The 24784-nt window shown below is 39.7% G+C and overlaps 2 protein-coding genes across 3 annotated transcripts; both read right to left on the bottom strand.

The window, feature by feature from the left end:
• Nucleotides 1-3685: 3685 nt before the first annotated feature.
• Nucleotides 3686-9441, bottom strand: LOC111864790 (lysozyme 1B-like). Of its 2 annotated transcripts, none has more exons than XM_023852299.1 (5): nucleotides 9334-9441; nucleotides 7833-7991; nucleotides 6322-6413; nucleotides 5931-5994; nucleotides 3686-4356 (listed from the first exon to the last, which is right to left on the bottom strand). In XM_023852299.1, the coding sequence occupies exons 2-5, from the start codon at nucleotides 7963-7965 to the stop codon at nucleotides 4232-4234; spliced, it is 414 nt and encodes a 137-aa protein (XP_023708067.1). In that variant the 5' UTR covers nucleotides 7966-7991; nucleotides 9334-9441; the 3' UTR covers nucleotides 3686-4231. The 2 variants fall into 2 exon arrangements, with proteins under 2 accessions (XP_023708067.1, XP_023708068.1); XM_023852300.1 differs by having other exon boundaries at nucleotides 7833-7977; nucleotides 9334-9439.
• Nucleotides 9442-14097: 4656 nt separating this feature from the next.
• On the bottom strand, nucleotides 14098-23173 carry LOC111864787 (lysozyme X-like). Its single transcript, XM_023852296.2, has 5 exons — nucleotides 23047-23173; nucleotides 22196-22337; nucleotides 19292-19383; nucleotides 18639-18702; nucleotides 14098-14449 (listed from the first exon to the last, which is right to left on the bottom strand). Exons 2-5 carry the CDS (start codon nucleotides 22323-22325, stop codon nucleotides 14277-14279), a joined length of 459 nt encoding a protein of 152 aa, XP_023708064.1. The 5' UTR covers nucleotides 22326-22337; nucleotides 23047-23173; the 3' UTR covers nucleotides 14098-14276.
• Between the last annotated feature and the right edge of the window lie 1611 nt (nucleotides 23174-24784).

The raw sequence follows: 24784 nt of genomic DNA, 5'->3' as shown, positions 1-24784 counted from the left end.
ACCCTATTTGTCACACTAGACGCTTGCTGCCAATCCCTTATGAACTCGTAAACCCTCACGTTAAAGGGACATACTTTCAGCCCTACATTGTGTATATGTGGTTCTTACTTTAAATAGATTTATTCATAAAAACAAACATAACTGGAATGGCAACAGGGGATTCTCACTGAGAATGTAGACCATGGATTAGACATTTCCTCTGTGCTCATGAAGGTCATAAGAAAATTCTATGTTCTTTCATGTAACAAGGAAATGTCGAAATGTCCATTTTATATGTAAGTGGACAGATCAACCTGTTTACGTGCTTTGTATCGATATCCAGAGGAAGTGGATTCTTACATTTATCAGTTCTACTACAATTTTTGCCAAAGAACTGTCAATGATATTTTAAACTTCAAAACCATTTCATGACCAATTAATATGTAGAGAATGACAATGTTTTATACGATTTTTCAACAATTCTGATCTAAAGAACCTAGACACAAATACAGATTTCTCTTACGTTAAATGAGGCACGTATCATGTCTGAATGTTTGAACGATTTTCTGACTGTTCGCTGTGTCGCCAAATTATAATTATTTACGTAAAATTACCGTTGATAAGAAATCTACAGATCTGCTTATAATTTCTGCGTAACGATTTCACATATCAGTAAAATTAAGAATTCGCGCAGACGCCATGTTTTAATCTTACATTGCGTAACACCACTGTTTTGATTGAAATTGCTTTCTTTAGCAATATCTGTTACCGTAACAGATTTGAGGGGTATATATATTAACGCTACTAATGTCAGTCCTGCCTGACAATTTTGCATAGGCGCCATGTTTCATTTCTTAATGACAGGAAATAAAAAGGAAACAAATGTTGGTAGCCCATTGTGGCATGACATCTGTAATATGTTCAATGAAAACCCGTCAATTGACTTAAAGTCATTAGGTATGAACTGAAACCAAGATACAGACAGGATGATGATAAAGTACATGTCTCATTTTAAAATGAAAAAATTGTGTTGAATAAGGAGTGATAAATTATGTTGCAGCTACGTACTGCGGCCTGAAGCTGTATACGCCATTATATGTTCGTTTCAGATGCGTTTGTATGCATTTAACGACAGTTTGAGAAATGTAGCAATAGCAGTAACATATTGTGAAGATTTTAGAATGACTATGACGGGGGTTGGATTTATAATTGAATATATTGAACCCTTACATCTCAGTGACTACAAGTAACTCACTAACTCACACACTTTACACTTCACTAGAGCACACACCTAAGTCTTCTCAGCCTGCTGTGTCTTCACTAGTCTCCTGGTAACGGCTTCCAACATCAGACGTTCCGCTTCCTCTGGGTTCCCGAATTGTACCCGTCCTTAGCTGCAGCAGTTCTAGACTGACTGACTAACTATGTGACTGACTGACTGACTTTCTAACTGACTGACTGGCTGATTAAGTCAGAGACAGATTTCTTTACGACAGCGGTTTACTGCCAATCATTTCCCAATCCGTTCGCCTTGACGACAGCCCCTTGAGACCCACCACCATCGATTACTTTCTTGCAAATGAACCCTTGCGGTCATCGTTTTTATGTAACATCTTCTGTGACTAGAAGACGGGTCTATCTAAGTCTTGAGTCTTATGTTACGACCGACGGTCATTCGGCCAGTCTGTCTCTTAATAAAGCACCCACCTGGGGCTTACGACGAGATTTTTATTACTGTGAGACAGTTGCGGATTTTTTGATGTGGGGCGCTTTGTCTGACTAGTGGACGAGTCTCGTTTTAGTTGCCGCTGATCCTCTCCATCGCAGTCACTCTCGGGACCGAGGCCCTTGGGACTTGTAACCACATTGCACTTTCTCGCATTCGAGACTTTCTTTTTGTGGCCTCCTACGACTCGCAAAAATATGGTGGAGGTATTCGATCCCGTCTTCACCAGGAAGTTTTCCCCTGGGTTTACCTCTAGACTTGTCTCGGTGCTGACCGCGTAGAAATTTCCACTTCCAACTATTTTTGAATGCAGTTAATGCCGTGGAATTGTTGCGTTCGTGTCTTTGGGCCGAGACGGTTACTTAGTAGCGGCGGTTGTATACTTGCTTATTTCGCTGTGGTTGCCTAGCAATGGGTCTACATGTCACAATATTGTATTGTCCTTGAGATCACCGTCGTCTGTGATGTGATACCGTGTAACCTGACAGATCGTTACCGCCGTTACTTTCCAGATGACAGTGATTCTCATAGTTGCCAAAGTGAGAACCTTGAACCTCTCATCATCCAGCCCTGTCTTCTCAACTGATCCTGTCTGCACTCCTGTTTCTTTGCTATGTCTGTATAGCCTAACGTGACTGATACTAGTACAAGGCGTCCTATTAGAAATGCTAGAGCAGATGGGAGGAAAGACATATAATACGATTTGTAATGTAAAGCTACTTGTAACAGGCCATGGAGGCCCATAGGATTATGAGACGTTGAGGGTTCCCATAGAATCTAGAAATTCGCTCACAGATAGCGGTTTTGTGTTTTGGAAATGACCCCGTTCGAATCCCGGAAGGGGTACCGACTATCCTGTCTGTTCAGTTTTGAGGTTTACATTAAGTTAATGAGCTGATTGTTTCAAGCTTAACGCGTGTATTGGAAGGTGAGAGGTTCAGTTCTCAGGTAGAATATCCAGTGTTCTCACTGGGGTATTTGTGGTTTATTTCAAGTTCTCCGTGCAATTACGGAGTGATACATCAACAAGGACACCAATGTTACTTCCACATCTTTGAAATTAATTTCTCACTAACGTTGACCTACCATTCGACGACATAATGTGTCTAAACAGCTCTAATGATCTCTCATCATCAGATGATGATGTAAGCCTTTATGTTATGGTCACAAAATTTCTAGATACTATATTCATCATATTATTTGAGAAATGATCTTCATACCAAAGATTACGCTCATAAGACATGACAATTGACTATGGAAACTGTGACGTACTCTAAAAAATGTTTCGGACGAATTAAAGACCTTTTATGCAGACAGAATTGTTAAATAAACCCTAACCCAGAGGGAAACAGGTCATTAAATTCTGAAACGTCGTTGTAAACATTTGTACACGACGAGTAACTCATGTCCTTCGTGATATGTTTAATACAGTTAACATTTCAGCAATGGGTTTGTGCCTGCAAGAAGTGAAAATTTTGTCCAAATGTGGTGTGTAGGCTCTCAAAGAAGAAAGAAAATTAGATATTCGCTTTCCCACCAGTGAGATGTAGCCTCAAGACACAGTGTGAGGAGTGGGACAGATAAATATTATTATGGATCCTGCGGGAAAAGAAATCAAGGTTTACTGTTAGGATGAAAGCCAGCAGAAACTTTCCTCATTTCACCCTACCAAACCTGACCCTCAAGTGGTGCTCTGTGGGGGTTTATCTTGCTGATAAGTGACGTCATAGGGAAACGAACTCGGAGACATTGATGTATGGATGTATCAAACCAATCCGCAAAATAGATGGGATTTTTGGTAATCAATTTCGGAACTACTGAATCCTTATTAAGAAACTGAGGCACTTCCTCTATTTAACTTTATCATTATGTAAATGTTTATATTTTTCCGTTAATCTTACGAAAATGTAAGTTGCACGAATACTGTTGCTTGTATTGGTGTTACCGCATCTCATATAAATAATATATCTTACACAGTAGTTGCAAAGAAACAAAACTTTATTTGGTATATTTTAAATGGTATGTTACAGCTTATTGTTAAAAATATATTTAATGTTATTGACTTAAATTTTTTAAACAACACACTTAAATTCGCAATGGGGAAGGAACTGTGAAGAAACACAAAATATTACATTCCAACATTTAGTGATATATATGCTACGTGTTTCTCTCTTTTATTTTGAAAATACAATAGAATTTTTTTTCTGCCCAAATTATATGTGAACAATTTTATTGCATTTCCTTAGAGGTCTGTTATTTTATTAAACAGGGAAGAAAAATGAGAGGTTGTTAGACGATTTAAATATTAAGAATGTCCCTGTTTAAGAACTTCTATACATTTTAATGATATGTCACACAAGGAACACTTGGTGAACATGAAACACATTCTCTTCCAAAATTAATTTAGAATAAACGCTGATGAGCTGTGTGTATAGAAGTTAATGCATTGCGGTCATTTTCCATTGTTATTTGGCCTGATTGGTTTTCCTTAAATTCTGATTAAGCCAGTGGATTGCGGAGGCCAGTTCAACATCTGGGCAAGGAAGCCTTGGTGCAATATTTCGAGTAAGTGATCCAAGCCTTAAATCCTTGAGACTTCCTGATTTTCAATGCGCATTTGATATCATTGGCCAGGTTGCTCTTTCTGAGATCTGGAAGAAAAATGATGGATGTCAGTTGTCGTTTGAAGAAATATGATTTTTAAATTAACTATTGAAGGTATTCGATTGATTTCGGCATTTAACTTTTAATAAAGTATAATTGCCGCATTTATTTTTGGCAAGAAAACGTAGGCCAGAGATTAATACTAGAGTTCTGCTGGGCACTGCTCTTGTATGAGGTAACATTCACTATGTTTCCGGAAGTGATTATAGCTCTTTTTTTTAGATTACTGGATATCACTAATCTATAAGTGACGGTTTAGAATTTCTTTTAAATATTGTTTTGTCAGTATAATGACAGCCAGCCATCAGAAAACATGAATAGAAACAAGTGCCAGAAGGTCCCTGTGTGTCAGATCAGCCTCAGTTCCAAAGTAATATTGATATAATGAATGGACCATTGTCACAAACTTAGAAAATCACAAATTTGACTGCCATATTACAAGTAGGCAATTATTAACCTTGTCTTCTACAGGGTATCTCGAACAAAGTTAGTAGTAGGAATGGTATTTCTTTCTTGCCGTTTATAAATTTTGCTTTTCACAGTTATTATAAATGTTTTTAAACATTCACAGTTTATAGCAAAGATTAGCGCCTCTGTGGTGTAGTGGTCAGAGTTCATGGCTACAGATCCTCAGGTTCTGGGTTCGATTCCCGGCGCTACCAGATTTTCTGAGAAGTAGTGGATCTGGAACGGGGTCCGCTCAGCCTCGTGAGGATAATTGAGGAACTATTTCAAGGAACTAGGGGTTCCGGTCTAGAAATACTAAATTAACGGCCGTGGGGATCCGGTGAAGCTGACGACTTGACGCCCTCTATCCGCTAAATTTGGCACTACCTTCGCCTACAAGCCGTGGTCGCTCGGTCGGTATAGTTCACTTGCGGAATATAAACTACGGAGATTGTTTGTTTTTTATGGGAAATATTACAGAATATAATTTTCCGTGCAGTGTCACATATTTAAATGTCTGGAACACACACTTGAAACCACTTGTGTCACTTGCCATTTTGGCTTTCAGAGTAATTTTTCGAATTGAGCTTGTCAATCGCAAAGCGTGAGATACCATTTCCTGTAGGCTTCCTGTAGACCTACTACACTTCTCAAAGCAATATTTTTTTTTCTGTCTAGAAAGAATTTCCTAAAGAACCGTTTATCTCTTCTGTTATTTCACCTAGATAAGTAAAGCATGCGAGAAAGAACAATACGGTACATTGTACTAAGTTTATGTATATAGAAGAATGTTATAATCTAGGATGTGACTCCGTTTAGTGTTGTAGAAGTTTACCGACGTTTCAGATGAAATTTCTGCCTCCGTCCAGTGCTGCTGAACAGAAGTCAAGCTAGCAAGACGAGAGCTGCTGTATATTTCCAAACATTGGCAAATTTCTAAGAAATTTGTCGTATCGAATGTGTCCTCCATTCCTCCAATCGCATTCTGCGCGGGTGCTTAATTAAGCACTGTGAAGACTATGTATCTATTTCAGTTGGCCTCCAGGGTTGACTGTACGCGCCAGTAATATTTGAACAAATGTTACAATATATTGAGAGGTACATCTGCACTCACCTGCACAATTAATGTTGCAACTTCCGCCTACGCCGTTTTCTCTGCACCAGTATCTGTCGTTGATCTGAAAGTGAGAATCCTCGTTACTTTCCGGAGAAAAGAAAAGGTCAAACATAATATGACACATAGACATAGACCAAGTATTAGAAAACGAGAGAGAAAGAGCGTATGAGAATGCGGATTGGATTAATGTGGCTCAGGATAAACGTCAGTGGCGGAATCATGTGAACACGGTAATGATTATTCGGTTTGCATAAAAGCCACGTGTTTCGTTATCTGTCAGGATGGTTGTTAGCTCGTAAAGAAATATTTCTTCTCTGTACACATTTTCTCCAATCACAGTACGTACGTATATTCAGCTCTATATTCGTAGAGTAACAGGCTTGCTTACCTGGAATATCCCATTGTCATAACTTCTGTCCGTGTTGGGTCCGCCCTTAGCTGCCGTATTCAGAGAGCTCTCATGCTGAGCTATACACACCCCTGTGAAAGAGATATGGAAAGATAAATGTCAGAATTACTGGGTTTTGGGGCTCTCTCCACCGTTAGGTATTCTAGAAAATATAAGACGCAACGTTTTGAGAACTGGATCTGTTTCAGTCCTCAGGCGAGGGGAAGGGGAAAACACTTACTCTGTTGGGTCCCGTAGAAAGAGCTAATCTCAGTCACTGGGGGAGGCACCTACTCTCTTTGGTTCCTCAGAAATAGCTAACCTCAGTCACTGGGGGAGACACCTACTCTCTTTGGTTCCTTAAAAAGAGCTAACCCCAATCACTGGGGGAGGCACGTACTCTCTTTGGTTCCTAAGAAAGAGCTGACGTCAATCACTGGGGGAAGAACTTACTCTGTTGGTCTCTTAGAAATAGCCAACGACAATCACCAGGGAGAGACACCTGCATTATCGGTCCCGCAGAAAAAAGCTAACGTCAGTCACTGGGGAGACACCTATACTCTGTTGCGTTCCTTAGAAATAGCTAACCTCAGTCACTGGGAGGAGACACCCACCCTATTGATTTCCTTAGAAAAATCTAACCTCAATCACAGGGGGAGACAACTACTCTGTTGCATCCCTTAGAAAGAGCTAACCTCAATCAAAGTATTTGTAATGAAGTCGTGTAAATATGGAGTTAATATCAAATGTTTCTGAGATATTTTTTGTCTCTTTCATCCGGGATAGATGTGATGATTGATGCGGTCGAACACTGTGTTTGTTCAAATGATCCGCTCCCAGAGCCCCGTGTTCTGTCCCAGAGTGAATTGATAAATGTAGCACACATTCTTAGTGTAACAAATCCATCTAGACCTGAGCAGTTGTAGTTGCTGTAGTGTGGATAAAAGTTTGTCGCTGATATGTCCTTAATGCAATAAGGGAGTGCCGAGAGCCACAAGCAATACAAATCCCAAGTCGAAGGAGTTCACAAAGATCAATACAAGCACAGAATAAACACATACATATACCAAACATATGTCTTGTTTGAGATTGCAACCCACGATTCCGGCTTCCGTGCTAGCGAATACTGTACATGCCTCAGACCGCTCGGATACCGTGAATGATATTCGCATAAAACGCTCATCAAATAGAGAGGGAAATGACGTAATTTGTGATATCTGCTTTCCCAGCGAATTTTACTTCAGAAGAAGAAGTTTTTTTTTTTTTGTCGGCAGGCTATGTGGTATGTTTGTACCATCTGTGTTTTGTAACATGTGTACGTTGAATATAATCAATTACGATTATCTTTACGTCTCAACTATAATTTTAAAATTTTCAGGTGTCTGCGAGTTGCCTTAATATTTCTTGGAGTGCTTTGAGTGAAAGCAAAATATTAAGGACATCACACCTAGAAGCATATCTACATATCCCTTGAAATAAATCTCTTAATCGCCCTTAGCTGATTAACTCACATGTTGCTAAATCGTTTTTTGCAACGTTGTGCTTCTTCAGCTCCTGCAGGAGTTGGCACTTAGTGAGGATCTTGGCGACGGACATATGAGCCGTCACAAGAAATAGGATCAGGCAAACACTGACTGCTCTCATTGTGGCGTTGTCCTGTAACAGAATAACTACACTGAAAGTGTCAATGAACTGCCCTGAAAATATAGACTGTCTCTATAAAAAAATGAAATAAGAAATTAATGCTTATTCAGCATGTACTTTAGTTAAGAATGCATTGTTTTGAAAAGTTCATATTTCTTATTTGATTGATAGAAGACCACTGCGGAAGAATATGGTAGAGTAGTTGACAATATTAAAATGAATCTTTGAGAACTAGGTTGTGCCGGTGTTGACTGGATTCTACTCAGGGATCAGTGACGGGCTGTTGTGAACAAGGTAATGAAATTTCGGTTCTATATGTGGCGGGGAATTTCATGACTGAGCGACTACCAGCTTTTCAAGAATCACTCTCCTCCATGGAATTGGTAATTTTATCTAGTATAGAAGAATTCCTGTTCGAAGAGTCGTGGCAGCATTTACACAGTTCTCGCCTGTGTTACGAATGGTAGTGAATATATTGAAACAATTCATTAATTAATTTGTGCTGAATGTGAAATTGAAAGTGCTAATACGTTTAGAAAAATATGCTGATTTAATGGACTAGGGTAATGATTGCTACCATTCAGTTCAGAGCCTTTTTTCTTCTCGTATGCTGTCTAAAAGCCTAAACATTAGAATATACAAAACTATAATTTTTCCTGTGGTTTTGTATGGGTGTGAAACTTGGTCTCTGACATTAAGGGAGAAACATACACTGAGGATATTTGAGAACAGGGTGTTGAGGAGAATATTTGGACCGAAGAGGTATGAAGTGACAGAGGTTGGAGAAAACTGCATAATGAAGAGCTTCATAACTTGTACTCATCTCAAAGTATAATTAAAATGACGAAGTCAAGGAGAGTGAGGTGGGCAATACATGTAGCACGAATGGGTAGAGGAGAAATGCATATATATTATATATGCGGGAAAGCCGGAAGAAAAGAGACCACTGGGAAGACCAAGGCGTAGGTGGGTGGACAATATTAAAATGTATCACAGAGGTATAAGTTTGGATAATATGGATTGAATTGATCTGGCTGAGGTTAGGGACCGTTGGATGGCTCTTGTGAACACGGTAATGAACCATCGGGTCTCATAAAAACTGGGAAGTTCTTGAGTGGCTGCACAACTGGCAGCTTCTCAAGAGTGGCTCAGCTCCATGAGTGAGTGAGTGGTCTAGAGGTGACTGACGTCTTTTGCAGCCCCGGGTGGTATAGAAGTTTCTGTATCTTAGAAAGCGTAAGTCTGACTTGCCTTAGATATGGGGTTGTCCTTCCAACGAATTCGAATATTTAACTTATGTATTGAATATAGTAACGTAACATTTCAGAGCAAACACATTAGAATAAATGAATATATGAGACAACTTACCTGTGAACCTGGCAGTGTTTCGAAGAGAAATATCTTGGTCCCTTTGGGCTTCAGGTATTTATAGCGCGGTTCAGTTTCTTGTTACGTTTATGTAAAAGCCTCTACTTAGCTTTCCTTGACGACAAATATGTCAGCTGTAAAACAGTATCCCATTTGTTCTTATGAACAATATCGCCTGTACGTCTTTTCTTCAAGTATATAAACATCATTAGTTCTAATTTGTAGGATAAATATATCAATAAGCAAATACGCAACTGAGTAATTAGATAACCATAGTTGACTGTGTATTAAAATACCCTAATTAAGGCACTTGTATAAGTGAAGCATTCAAGTCAAACAAGGCCACTCTTATTCCATTAGAGAGATCGTTGCCAAAATAATTAGAGTAAATATTTTGCATGAATATCCAGCTGCGCCACAATGGGAAGAGTTTGGTGTAATAATTATAATTTAATTACAACACCTGTCAGCCATAGGTAGTCCCCTTCTTTTCGGCATACATGTTGTGACATGTATGCCCATTAGGAGGCAAAGAGTAGGTAAAAAATTCCCACAACACAAACTCACTCGACAATAGGGCATCCATTGATAGGTAATGGATCAGTAGACATATATTCTTGGCTGTTTTCTGTGGTCCGTGCCGAGGAGTTATAAATGGTCACAGTCAGAACCACAGGGGTCGAATACCTCCACCGTGACCCTGCGAGTCGTAGGAGGCGACGAAAAGGGAAGTCTCAAATCTGAGACAGTTATATATGGTCTCGAGTTTCAAGGGACTAGGGCCCGAGAAAGACCGTGCTGGCAAGGGCCAACAGCATATGCAAAAGACAGACCCGTCCTCTCGTCAGAGAGAGCGCCCCACAAAAACAAGACCGTAAATGCCAAACCGTAATAAATATCTGTTATGAGCCCCAGATGGGACTCGACACCAAGATTTACTGACTGACTGACCGTCAGTCGCAATGTCACTTGGACTTGGACTTGGACATATGCTTCATGTTGGATATATTTTTTTCGGAAAATCTTGAATGCGCTACTTGAATTACAAGTATTTTTGGTTATCGTCTTATTTCCAAGGCCTTTTGACTCATAAGATTCCATGCTTTAACTTTTTTCGAATTACGTATAATCTTCGGACCTACTTAAGAGGGAATGTTATAAAGCAACAAGCCACTGTAGAACCTGGAGATATAACAAATAACTCCTTAAGTGATATGTAAAATCTCTTTAAAGATGCAGTTTACTGACAATCAGTTTGTCTTGGGGACAGGCCCCTTGAGACCCACTACCAAAGATTTCTTTTTTGCAGCGGAACCCTTGCAGTCATAGTTCTTTTGTAATATATTTTCTGAATAGAAGACGTGATTATATAAGCCCTATGCTACACCGACGGTCAGTCGGCCAGTTTGTCTTGAAAAAACGCACCCTTCTGGGGCTTAAGACCAGATTGTTATTACTGTCAGACTGTTACAGTTATGTTGATGTGGGGCGTTCTCTCTGACCATAGGTCAGGTCTGTCATTTATAATTTCTGTGTGCCATCGTCAGCACAGTCATTTTCGTGTCCGAGTCCCACAGGTCTCGTGATCATATTTTACTGTCTCAGATTCGAAAGTTCCATTTTCGTCGCCTCCTACGACTCGCAGGGCTACGGTGGAGGTATTCGACCCCGCCTTTACACAGTTCTTCTTTCCATGGGTTTATCTATAGATTTGGGCCGCGACATAGCTCAAGCGGTTAGTCGCTGGCTTCCCACCGCGGTGGCCCGGGTTCGATCCCGGGTCTGGTCAAGTGGGATTTGTGGTGGACAAAGTGGTGCTGGGGCAGGTTTTCTCCGAGTCCTTCGGTTTCCCCTGCCACTCTTCATTTCATCAGTTGCTCTACAATCACCCTCACCTATCATCTGGGGCTGGTACACTAGGCCAGAAGTGGCCGCAGTACAAGGGACTTAGTCCCACCCCACTAGCAATAAGAAAAATCTATAGACTTGTCCTGCTTGTAACATATCGGTACGGACCGCGTAGAAAATACCGCTTCCATTATTTTTGTATCCAACTAATGCCGTAGATTTGTTGCGTTCGTGTCTGTTAGCGGAGCTGTTACTTATTAACGGCTGTTGTATATTTGCTTATTTCTCTGTCGTTGCATAGCAATGGGTCTACATGTCACAATATTGTATTGTCCTTGAGATCACTGTCGTCTGTGATGTTATACCGTGTAACCTGACAGATCGTTACCGCAGTTACATCCCAGATGGCAGTGATTTTCATAATGACCACAGTGAGAACCTTAAACCTCACATCATTCAGCCCTGTCTTCTGATATGATCGGTCTGCAATATTGTTCCTTTGTTACGGGTGTATAGCTTAACGTGACTGTTACAGGGTGTCCTATTAGAAATTCAACGGGAGATTTGAGGAAAGACACATGTAACATAATTTGTAGAGTTAATTTTGTCGATGTACGTACATTTTATGTTAAAACAAGAGGCGAGATAACTCTTTGAGTACCTAATTTATTTGATTATACGGAGTAAATATCATTGAAATCCCATAAAATTCTGTCATGTGTGACCAGATACTAAAGGAAACTTCACGATTTGTGTGTATGAATAAATGATTTAAAAATTCTAAGTCATAAAATTTTTATAAAGATTTAAAACTGAATGTAAATTAAATTTAATTGATGGCGGCGGCTGATAACCACAACTTTCATGATAAATTCGCACCTTTCGAACTTGTTTCCTCATACATTTATGGCTGACATTCTTGAAAAATTAAAAATATATTGCAGCCTGTTGGAAATACTGATAAAAGAAGGTGTTGGCATTCTATGCAGTCATTTGGTATGAAGACATAAGTGAGACTGTGAATATGACCCAGTATCAAATGAAGTTCATGAGGTTCATATACAGAGGACTGAATGCATATAGGAAATTGGTGGGAAAGCCACAATGAAAGAGACCACTGGGAAGACCAAGACGTAGGTGGGTGGACAATATTAAAATGGATGTTAGAGAGAGAGGATGGGATGGTATGGATTGGATTTGATCTGGCTCAGGATATGGACCAGTGGAAGGCTCTTGTGAACAGAGCACTGAACCTTCGGGTTCCATAAAATGCTGGCAAATTCTTGAGTAGGTGCAGAATTTGCGGCTCCTCCAGAAGGGCTTAGTTCCATGAGTAAGTAAGTAAGTAAGTAACATAGAGGATTGTATTGCCTTGAAATGTCACACTACATCTATCGGTTGACGATTTTTAAGTCTCTACAGCCAAAATTCCAGTGTAGTACCTCCAAATATGCTATTACTTATTCCATCTAGATATTTAATTGTTCATATTCTTGGTAAACCATAGGTTCTCGAATGATGTTCTATAAGAATTGTTCAAAATTTGGGCTATCTTGACATTTTATAATTGGAACGAATGAAGTAATTTCAAAGTGGAGTAGGCATTTCAGGTAAAAATATGAGACTGTGAGTCATCCATTTTCACATTGGTAGTGTTTGCTTATGTTTAATTCGTCTAGGGGGCAGAAAGTTATATTTTGAACATTTATGATTAAAATTGTGTAAGCCACTTGAAACTAGTTTTCCTACTGTTCTGGCAACCAGCCACATCACTTGCCATCCCCTTGCAATAGATTACACAGCATGAAAAGAAAAATTTAAATATTAAGAAGAATTTTTAAAAATAGTTCTAATGTACATTTTCAGTTATTTTTAGATTTCTTGAAAGTCAAAAAAAGAAAGAGATAGCTATGGTTTTAGCACATTCCTTGTTTCCCACTGCCAACTACAAAGAAAATGTGGGAGTCACACAGCTGTTATATCAGTCTTCTAACTTTGAATGGAGAAGCCTGTTATGAGTGCAAATTTATTATATTGTGATGTCATAATTGAACAGTTACATGTTTTTTTTTATTGCTAGTGGGGTGGGACTAAGTCCCTTTTACTGTGGCCACTTCTGGCCTATTGTACCAGCCCCAAATGATAGGTGAGGGTGATTGTGGAGCAATTGGTGGAATGAAGATTGGCAGGGGAAACCGAAGTACTTGGAGAAAACGTGCCCCAGCGCCACTTTGTCCACCACAAATCCCACTTGACCAGACCCGGGATCGAACCAGGGCCGCCGCGATGGGAAGCCAGTGACTAACCACTTGAGCTATGGCGCGGCATCAGTTACATGTTACTGTATGTCAACTTTCCATTCTGAATCCTGGATTAGAGAACGATCGTGACAGTACTCAGCAACTGTCGCAAACTTCATGTCATGGTTTTACTCAGTTTCTCCAGGAAATCATGGATATGTAATGCCTTCAATAGGCCTCTATTGTCTCTTTTCAAATCGTATCTTCTCACAATTGATGTGCATGGCTTCTATTTGGGAGGTACATGGTTTGACTCTTGTCTGTTGTAATTGCAAGCTTTCATTGTTTTTCTTGTTTTTTCCATATTATTGAAGGGTGAGGAGTTTGGCACTGTGGGGCATGATAAAAGTTGATTCTACTGAAAAATAATAAATTAATAATACTGTATTAGGGCTTTCTGTTTCATTAGTTGGGCACCTTATATATGCATAATTCAGTCTTGTAAATGAAACACTTGGTAGATTATTGGTTAAACTTCAGTTATTCTATGTTTCATATATATGTTTTATTACATGTTGCAACCATAAATGTTACTTTGAAGTATAGAGGAAAGAAGGAAAGTAGATCCTGCTATTTCTGGAATTGTGGGTAAAATACTGTGCATTTTAAACAAATGTTAATTTATCTCATTTTGCTATTCATTTTAGAAGAACACATTACTTAAAACAAATGTAATGTTACACCTACTTGAATAATTACACACAGAGCTATGAAGAGGTCACTACATAACCAAATTTTAAAATCTATACATATTTAAGTAACAGGGATGCACCATGGTAGATGTATACTGCTGTTTTATGGAAACATACTGCCACTGCCTCTGGAGCAAAAAGAGTGTACAGCTTGCTGATACTGCATCATAGGTCCAATGCAGTATCTCTCATATGTGGTCCATGCCACAAATCCCTGTCTGCTCTTGATGTGCAAAGCACATCGGATAGCAGCATCCAGATTGTCACTGCGGAGTGCTGGAAGAAACGTATTGAGGATGTCAGGCTTTATTTCAATACATGTGAGAGCTCCATTGTATACTGAGGAGATTTTGATTGAATTTTTAATACAGTATATAAGCTTAATTTCTGTCTTATAAGAAATTGCACACCCTAGGCTTACACCACCTTTATGGTGGTCATTGCTCATATTGCGAGACACCTCTATAGTTAATGTTCATGATGTGTCCGGAAGTGATTCTGCTCTCAGCTTAACATCACTGGGTGTCACTGGGCTTTAATGAGAGTACTTTAAATATCTTCTTTGGCAGTGCAATAACAACCAATTACTTGATGACAGGAGTTGAATAAATGTCTTCTATATCAGCTATGCTTTTATATCCAATACAATATTGATATAATGAACGAACTGTTGTCACAAAGCTCAGGGAATTACATTACATGGAAACCATTGTTCACATTATTACTATCTACAGTGAGACCTCGAATGAAGTTTATAGTAGAAAGACAATATTTTGTGTAACCATTTGTAAATTTTGCGTTTGACAGGTGTTTTAAATGGTACGTAATTATTCAGCATTCGGAGGAGAGATTTCTGTCATATGTTTCTGTCAAGTTGTGTCACATATTAGAAGTTTTGCAGCACACTCCTGAAACCGTTGGTCCTTTGTCAGTTTATTTTCCATCTTATTGCTTGGAAATAATTATATCAAAAACGAAGTTTTAGATATAATTTTCGATTTCCTGTAGACCTACCTTACTCCTAAAAGTAAAAGTTCTTTTCTGGGAAGCATTTCTTAAATAAACATTAGTATCTTCTGCAATTTCACCTTAATGCAAAATGTGCTTGAAATAACAATTAAGACACTAACGTCTGTCACATGTTTATGTATACAGAAGAGTGCTATATTCTAGGACGTGATACCATGCATCCTGTTGAAATTAACTGAAGTTCCATAGGAATGTTCGGCTCCATCTTTAGATTCAAAGAGAAGCCAAGCTGTCAAGAAACAAGCAGCAGTTTGTTACCTTGAAACGTCGGTAAAATTCAACGAGATTATGCGATGTCACGTCTCAGGCAAGAGCATTCTTCATTGGCAACATCATGACAACCTCAGATCCAACATCTTTACATTCCTTTTAATCGTCATACAAATTCGTCAGTCTGAAGTAAATTTTAAATTGAACAAAATGAACTGGACTTGTAATCCCGACGTGTATTTTAAAGAAGTCTTTTGACTAAGTGACACTGCGGTAGCAGAATATGTATATTCAGCGCTGTTAGTACTAAAACATATGATTTTTAGCCGTCTGCTACAATAAAAAGCCAAATGAGTTACTTCGTAAGTAATAAAAAGAACAGCTTTCTGTTTCCATTCTATGACGTATCCTTCATTAGTCATGCAAAGATATTATGTTTGTCGATAATAGAGCACACTACTCGACCATAGGTGTGCTCCACAGCATTCTAGCTGTTCGTTGTTTCCGTATTCACTATACTGCGTCTTTTCACCATTTTATTCTTGGTATAACAGGCAAGGAGTTTGAAGCAATAAATAAGAAGTTCTGGGAAGAACCAATCGCCTACTTTTCTTTCACATGATACGGACCGCAAGGAAAACGATGCCTGCAACAATTCTTCCTTCACGCGAGAGTATCTTTACTGAGTTTTAACCTAGTACCGACGAAGGGACACACAGACACACCCAGAGACACGTGTATCCAATAATTCTTCTATTGTTGGGTGTATTCTTTGGTGCGGGGACGTATTTACCTAGCCGTTACCAAGAAACGAAAGGAGGAATACAGTTTACCGAATCTTTGCCTAGCAACGATAAGATGGCTACACATACAGACACACAGACTGATGGGAGGGATCTTTGAAATACGCCGTTGAGATGGGGTCAGGTGCCATGATATAAATACACAACTTTACAAGGATTGATTCGGGCATTCAAAAATTTATAGGGGGATTCACATACACACAGACAGCATAGTGATATGATAATCCTAGGCTGAAAACAATTAAAGTGACATATTTATGCGCCCAGTGGTTAATATCCCATTCTAAAACTAATATCCGTAAAAATAATCCGGTTCCCCACACCCTCTACTTAATTAGAAGGGGAAAATGATACTAACTACTCCGAAGTCACATGTGTTTAAACAGAACTGAAAATGACGTAAAATATGGAAACGCTCCGTCTAAGAAATATTTTTCGATGTCTTTCCATGAATCATGAGGTGATATACCACATAGATTCTAAAGGGTTGATTCTGCCGATGGTGTATAACACTCGCAGTTACTGGGTTTTTGAACTTCATTCATTGTCCGGTATCCCCCTAAAAAGAGAGAGAGAGCACAGCGTTTCGGAAATTGTTTCTGTTTCCGTTCTTACGCTCCCCATACACACACACTTTCGCCTTCCGATCGACCTTACAGGCAAAACTGTGACAGTTTACCCCCTCCCTTTCCTCCCTATACACGCGCAGATAAAGCGGCAGGCTTCATGCCGCAATCACGGTCTTCCAGCCTATAATGTTGAGTCACACACGTCACGTGCTACCGTCCTGCAGGCAGAACTGACGGACTGACGGGTTTCCCACAGGCCAACAGTCCAAACGATTGGCCGGCCGGCCGCACCACACACGTCAGTTTTGCCTTTCAGTCTTCAACTGTGCAGGCCGAACTGGAGGCCAAACTGTGTGTGTATGGGGGCCCTTAGGTGTGGGCCTGGGAGACACCTACCCTGTTGAGTTTCTTCGAAAGCGCCGATCTCCAGTGACTGAGGTTAACTCTTTCTACGGGACCCAACAGTGTAGGTATCTCCCCCAGTGACTGAGTTTACCTCTTTCTAAGGCACCCAAAAGAGTAGGTGTCTCCTTCTCACTTAAGGAAAAAAAAAGATCCAGTTTCCGAAATGTAGTGTTCCCTAGTTTCTCAGAATACTGGACGATGGGCAGAGCCCCAAGACTTAGTAATTCTGAGTGAGGCAACATATTTATGTTAGCGTTACCTCAGATTTTTCAGAAACAAGTGAGAGCAAATCAAAGCATTGATTATTCTTTATTCGAATCTTGCTTTAAGGAAAATATAAAGAGGGCATAAAAAGTTTCAACGTAAATTCTGATGATATTTTAAATAACCGTGATATATAAGAAAGTTCCTTCCAGTCGCACTGTGGCCCTGGGGTCGACTCAGCATCTAATAGAAATGAGTACCAGGAATCAACCTGGGGGTAGAGGGCGGCCTGTGCGTAAGGCTGACAACCTTACCGCCATCTGTGACCCCATTTTCTAGAGAAAATGTGGGAGCCCCGACGTCTCACATTCCTATGAGACTATACGGCCTGTTACAGGGATAACTTTACCTTTTCACCATTTTTACATGAAAGTTCATTTCGGTTTCGATGTTACTTTGTGAAATATTATAGTTTTTCGTTTTAACTGACTTTGAATCGTCCGACCATCATCTCATGTCACAGACAAAAGTACACGAGGCAAGATGGCTCAAAATATAACGCTTATGGCTTGTTTGCGGAAGGCTTCCGGTTTCAATTTCGACCTGGAAACAAATTAACCTGACGGAAGGTTTATTTGTAGTTTTCATGAGTCTGTATGTGCGAATGACGGGATACTGCCTTAAATAGACCATGCTTTATTAGTTCCAAATCGTTGAAGTTCACCGAACACGTCGTCCAAATATAGAATTCGACGAAAAATTATTGCAGTTGGTACAGCGTCATCAAATATCCAGCCATCCGTTCGCTGAGTCCATGCCTTGATTACTCGTATATGTTTGCATCGTCACTTACAGTTGTGGAATTAGGATGAACGGGGTCCATAAAGAATGTGACTAACGAGGAACTGGGTTTAGATTGGGCAACCCCAAGAGATTTGCTCTTCTTCATAGCGCCTATATGGGCTTTAAGGCCCACTCAACGTCCTGTCCAATGGGAAGGAAGTTCTTTCAACTGAGGTAAAACTGCCGCAGTCTGAGGCTGACTACTTACCTCCATCTAGTCTTACCACCACTTCTCTACATGTATTCATGGCGGACTGCTTAATTAACCATAGAAAGAGGTTGTAGGCTTATTTACATACATGGGCTTCAAGAGATGATAATACGCGCTAGCAATATTTGACCTACTTGAAAAATGAACTGCAGTAACCAAACATTGTCTGGATCAGTACAGTGGGCACTCACCTGCACAATTAATGTTGCAACCTCCGCCTACGCCGTGTTCTCTGCACCAATATCTGTCGTTGATCTGAAAACAAATGATCAAGAAGAAAATTAAGATCTTAAAGTTCGTGACGATGTTACTTTGATACAAATATTATGTTCTTGCATATTCCTGTGTTTGATTTATGTACCCCTTCTTGAAACTGGTATAGGTGTCCGGAGATAGGGGCTAGCTTTATCGATTTGGCCAAAGAAAAGTTCGGAGATAGGGACTTGCTCAATCTGTTGGGCCCAACTGAATAGGTTTTACCTGAAGACGGAGGCAGAATCCAGTCTCCGAAACGTTGTGTTTTGAAAAATAAACACGACGGTTTATAGGTAGAGACAAGACGATGGGTAATGTCCAAAAACATTTGTAAGAAGAAAATTATAAAGTATATTGGGAGACAAAAGCATAGATGAAATGTTAGACAAATAGGGTGTGAGGTTGTGAAATACACTGATGTGACTAAGGGTAGATGCTAGTGGCTGTTTCTTGTGAACAAGATAATGAATCTTGACGTTCCATGGAAGGCTGAATGTCTGAGGAACTATTGGCTCCTGAAGAAAGAACGTTTTCACAAATCAGAGTGCGTATACTCAGCTATAAATTTGTAGATAATACACTTGCTTACCTGAAAAATTCCATGGTCTTTGCTTCCGTCCGTGTTCAGGGTGCCAATGGCTGCAGTGTCCAAATTGCTTTCGTGCTCGGCAATGCAGAGCCCTGATAGAATAGACATATAATTGTAAGAGGGACACGTGGCATGTGAAATCGGAATTCTCATCGAAATTTGCTATTAAAGGAATGTCATTATTGAAAAAAATTCTTCGTGATAAACTTCGACTGTCTATGTCTTGTAAGGTGTTTAAGTAAAATAAAACCAGCTGTGATTACGTTGATGTCCCGAATTTGAATTTAAATATGATTCCGGTGCGTAGAATATACCTTGAAGTGTTACGATGTTCTGTGAGCCAAACATACTCACATCCGCACCCCTTACCCCACATTAGTGTGCGGTAGTGTAGTTGGTTGAGGCATTATTCTACAAGCCGTAAGGTCGCGGATTCGATTCCCGATGAAGTCGCTGAATTTTTCAATTGGTCTAATCCTTCCAGCCGCACTATGGCTCTAGGGTCAGCTCAGACTCTAAGAGAAATGAGTACCAGGAATCTTCCTGGGGGAAAAGGACGAGAGACAGACCGGCGCGTAAGGCTGACAACCTCACCGCCATCTGTGAGCCGATTGTCTAAATAATGTGAAAGCCTCGATGTCTCACAAACCTATGGTTTCCACGGCCTGTCACAGGGATAGCTCCTTTTTTAATTTTTATGCATTTTGATTACTGCAAGTGCACAGTTTTAGTATTTCACGTACTATTAATAATGTTATAGTCTTATGACAGAAAATCACATTAGAGATTTCGTTAAAGGAAGTACACAGGTTGTAGACAACTAGGGTTCTATGTGATTTGTCAGCATCTGGGGGTGATATGAAAATTCCTTAGGATGTGTGACGACACCCATAAGGACTATCTATAAGAGGAGGAAAATTAAAAATTGGTGCGTGATCAGCCAATCAAAGCTATTAGACACTTTTACGAAGAAAAGGGCAGGAACGTATTTAAACATTGTGTTTTGGAAGTTAAGGGATTTATTGAGAGAGGTAGCTCAATGTAAACGGAACGCGGAACATTAGTCCGGGGAGGACAGCCAGCTCAGTCACTACGAGTGTTGTGTACGAACAAGTTGTAGGGACCACGGAAGCAGAGATGAAGAACTGTTTTGCATAAGTAGACATGTGTTCATCCCATTAGCCAGCTCTACAAATTTAGTCACTGCGCGGGGGACATGCATGTTTAAACCAGATAGACTTCTGTTAACCTATTACTTGTCAAGAACATTCTTTGGGCTTGTTTCATATATTTACTTATTCCTTTTGTTTGTTTACTTAATAGATTATAAGGTAACTTCTTTACCGAAGAACTGAAGTATTTCATTTGGTCAGGGATTCAGAGGTTGATGGCCAATGCTATCAGACCCTGATCACTCCTAACCTCATCCTACCTTGGATCCTAGCAGGTGAAGAAACTAGTAACATCTTATTTAGAAGGAGCTCGCATTCAGATATCTGTTCTCTTTGAAAGGAATGTCTTAATTTTTCATTTGCAGATTTCGTCCATCTATAATGCAGCAATATTAATATTAATCCACGTTTAACTCACTAAAATGTTCTTCAAAACGTTTAAAATGTAATTGAAATATACATATATTCTGTTACAGGAGGTTGGAGAAAACTGCATAATGAAGAGCTTCATAACTTGTACACTTTTCAAAGTATAATTAGAATGATCAAGTCAAGGAGGATGAAGTGGGCGGGGCATGTAGCACGAATGGGGGAGACGAGGAATTCATATAGGATATTGGTGGGAAAACCAGAAGGAAAGAGACCACTGTGAAGACCAAGACTTGGGTGGGTGGACAATATTAAAATGGATTTTAAAAAGAGATAGGATGGGATGGTATGGATTGGATTGTTCTGGCTCAGGATAGGGACCAGTTGAGGGCTCTTGTGAACACGGTAATGAACCTTCGGGTTCCATTAAATGCTGTGAAATTCTTGAGTAGCTGCAGATTTGGCTTCTCCTCAAGAAGGGCTCAGCTCCATAAGTAACTAAGTAAGTAGGGCCGCGCCATAGCTCAAGCGGTTAGTCGCTGGCTTCCCAGCTGGCCCGGGTTTGATCCCGCTTCTGGTCAAGTGGGATTTGTGGTGGACAAAGTGACGCTGGGGCAGGTTTTCTCCGAGTACTTCGGTTTCCCCTGCCAATCTTCATTCAACCAATTGCTCCACAATCACCCTCACCTATCATGTGGGCTGGTACAGTAGGCCAGAAGTGGCCGCAGTACAAGGGACATAGTCCCACCCCACTAGCAATAAAAAAAAGAAAGTAAGTAATATATTCTCTCTTAGGCGCTACATGTTTCGGCCTCACAGGGCAACACATTTTTTTAAGGAACCCACTTCACTGCGCACTGTATCAGTAGTATTCTTAATGTGAGTCGATATTATGTTTATGTTATGGGATGTCTGTTCTTCCTAACCCCGCACTGAAGCCCCTCTGTGAGCCAATGAGCGGCATCTACATAAGATACAACGAAGCGGAGCAGCTCTGTGCCCCACTGAATGGCCTCAATACGGGAATATGAAGAACAGACATCCCATAACATAAAAATAATATCGACACACATTAAGAATACTATTGGTACAGTGCACAGCGAAGTGGATTCCTTAAAAAGTGTGTAGCCTGAGGATGGCCAAGTGAGGCCGAACAATGTAGCGCCAAGCAAAGAATATATGTATATTTTAATGACATTTTAAACATTTTGAGGAACATTCTAGTGTGTTAAATGTGGATTGGAGTCATCTGAAGCTATATTGAAATTGTTGCATTTAAGATGGACGAATACTGCAAATGATACTTCAATGCAACAGGACGTTGAAGTATAATATCTTGATCTTTGCTAGTTGTTACACTCACATGTTGCCAGATCATATTCCGGAACACCGTAGTTCCTAAGCTGCATCAGGAACTGTTGCTGCGTCAGGATCGTAGCCAGTGACGTATGAGCCGTCATAATAATTAGGATCAGGACACTGCCTGCTCTCATTTTCAAGTTCAACTGTAACAGATTAGTTGTATAAAACATTTCGATTAATTTCCCCGAAAACATAGACTCTCTGTGTAAAAATTAAATAAAAAAGGCACGTACATATAAATTAAAAAGTGAAATTTTCGGGAGAGGTATTTTAAGTATGAAAGACGGCGTTTTCAAACAGTCACAATTTCTTATTTCATTGAAAAAAAAATAGAGATTACTTTGGAGAACTTGAGCAGATTGCAAGATAATATGAAAATGGAGTCTCGGGAACTAGGGTGTGCTCATGTGGAATGGTTTTTTGCTAATTTGCGATATTGCTCGTTGGTGGGTCCTTGAGAAAATTGTAATGAAATTTCGGTTCAGTATGTGGAGTAGGAATTTCGTGACTAAATGTGTGACTGCCATAATCTCCAGGACACTGCTTCATGGAGTCGGTGATTTCTGCCGCATGTATAACATTCCAATTCAGATTGCAAGGACAACATATACACAAGTCTCGCATGTTTTATGAATATTAGTGGAAATATTGAGAAAATAATTAAACTAAGTTATGTTGAATGTTAATTTCGAAGTCGTGATACTGTTGGAAATATGTACCAGCTTAGCGATATAATGACGGAGGACGTCTGTCTCCGCACAAAATGATACGGAAATTGCTGAGCCTTAGAAATAGAATTTCTGAATTTCAAAATGAGAATTTTAGAAAGAATAAAAGCATAATTTAACTTACCTTTTATCCTGGCGATAGCTGGAACAGAAATGCCTTGGTTACTTAGGGCGTCACATATTTATAGTGCAGACAAACGTGTCAGTTGATCTCAGTTTTCCTCAAGTTATGAGAATTATCCGGCTTTTCATTAAATGACTCATTAGATACGACCGAATTTATCTTTTCGCACCAGGAATTTGATCCGTCGCTATCTTTGTGTTAAAGGTCAGGTACTTGTGACATGTTGTTGAAAGTGCCTGAAATGGAATGGCATTTTGACAGTATATACAGGGTGTTTCATGACTTTAGGGCATAACTGCAGGAGGTGATTTCCTAGGTATTTGTGATCAAAAAAGTTCATATAAACATGTGTCCGATTTTGGACGGTTACGGAGTTATGACCGTTTATTCATTTCCGTACACGCCCTCGTATGAACCGCGTCTATCATCTGACGGGTCGCTATTTTTAGCCAGTTACAGACAGAGCGTTCTCGACACTTGAGAGCTACCTAAGGCGGGGTGGGTTGGTATGTCCGGCGCGGTTCACAACCGAGCGGGAGCCTGTGTTGCGGCCGGCGGTGGCATTTTCGAAAATCAGCTTTAAATACCAATAAATTCAAATTAAATGTAATTTCACGAAGTTAATTTTACACTCATACTTTAAATGTATAATGTATTATGCTGGTTTATTATTTTGTTCCGGTTATTGTCAGTAATCGTTACCTTCTATTCTGAGTTTAAAACGGTCATAACTCCGTAACCGTCCAAAATCGGACACATGTTTATATGAACTTTTTTGATCACAAAGACCTAGGAAATCATCTCCTGTAGTTATGCCCTAAAGTCGTGAAACATCCTGTATAAAAGACTACACTAACCTCTTGAGTACTAGGATTTCAATTCCCAGACACACCCCACAGCATAAGCTTTTCGTGTCTTTTAATGCTGTGATAAATTACTTTGATAATAAGTTATTATTTCACTCTTTTTGTGTTCGAAATTTATGAAACCAAAGGCAGATGAAACAGCATAATTTATTCTCTCTACATATATTTTATTCCATTTTGCACTAATATTGCGAATTGCATAACTTGTGAAATGATCACCTGCTATTTGCTTTCTATGCGTGTTAGCGTCTTCCGAAACAATTCACTCTTTCGAAACATAGACTGAAACATATTACGTGGAATGTAAAAGGAATATTTCCTTGTTCTCTATAAGGAGTGTTTCTTATCGCTGAACGTTATATCTATAGCCGGCCTCTGTTTATCATGCGCAAACAGTCAATTCAGCTTAGTACTCGTACATTTTTAGATATTCAAGCTGCTTAGATTAGATTTACATGATAGAACGTACTCATCTTCACAAAACTGCCCTCCTGGAGTTGATCTATATTGAAAGAAACACGAAAAAGCACTATTTATATTGTGTAAGATTTGAGATTTTCACTGCGATGACTATGAAGAATGCCGTCTTCTGGGCTGTGGCGCCGTGTAGATCTTGTGTGAAACGAGATTCCTCCGAAACGTAGGAGAAACGTCGGTTCACACAAGATCTACACGACGCCACATCCCAGATGACGGCATTCTTCGCTATTTATATTATTTGTACTTTATTTAAGTTCTATACCCATTTGTAACTTATTTATTGACTTACCTACTTACATTACTGTAACCGAAAACATATGTTTTGTGTAGCTTTTAAGTGCAAGTTGTGAGCAAAGTTATGAAGTTGAATACAGGTATCTCTGACGGAAACA

The sequence above is a fragment of the Cryptotermes secundus genome, unplaced genomic scaffold (assembly GCF_002891405.2).
Source record: "Cryptotermes secundus unplaced genomic scaffold, Csec_1.0 scaffold1278, whole genome shotgun sequence".
NCBI lineage: Eukaryota > Metazoa > Arthropoda > Insecta > Blattodea > Kalotermitidae > Cryptotermes > Cryptotermes secundus.
The sequence above is the reverse complement of the archived record's forward strand: the minus strand, read 5'-3'. Positions and strand labels throughout refer to the sequence as shown.

Coding starts and splice junctions, on each gene's coding strand:
- LOC111864790 (XM_023852299.1), bottom strand. CDS start 7,965: ATGAGAGCAGTCAGTGTTTGCCTGATCCTATTTCTTGTGACGGCTCAT. Junction 6,414..7,832: donor AAAAAACGATTTAGCAACAT/GTGAGTTAATCA, acceptor TCTCTTTCACAG/GGGTGTGTATAGCTCAGCAT. Junction 4,357..5,930: donor TTGCAACATTAATTGTGCAG/GTGAGTGCAGAT, acceptor TTTTTCTTCCAG/ATCTCAGAAAGAGCAACCTG.
- LOC111864787 (XM_023852296.2), bottom strand. CDS start 22,325: ATGAGAGCAGGCAGTGTCCTGATCCTAATTATTATGACGGCTCATACG. Junction 19,384..22,195: donor GGAATATGATCTGGCAACAT/GTGAGTGTAACA, acceptor CTATTCTATCAG/GGCTCTGCATTGCCGAGCAC. Junction 14,450..18,638: donor TTGCAACATTAATTGTGCAG/GTGAGTGCCCAC, acceptor CGTTTCTTCCAG/CACTCCGCAGTGACAATCTG.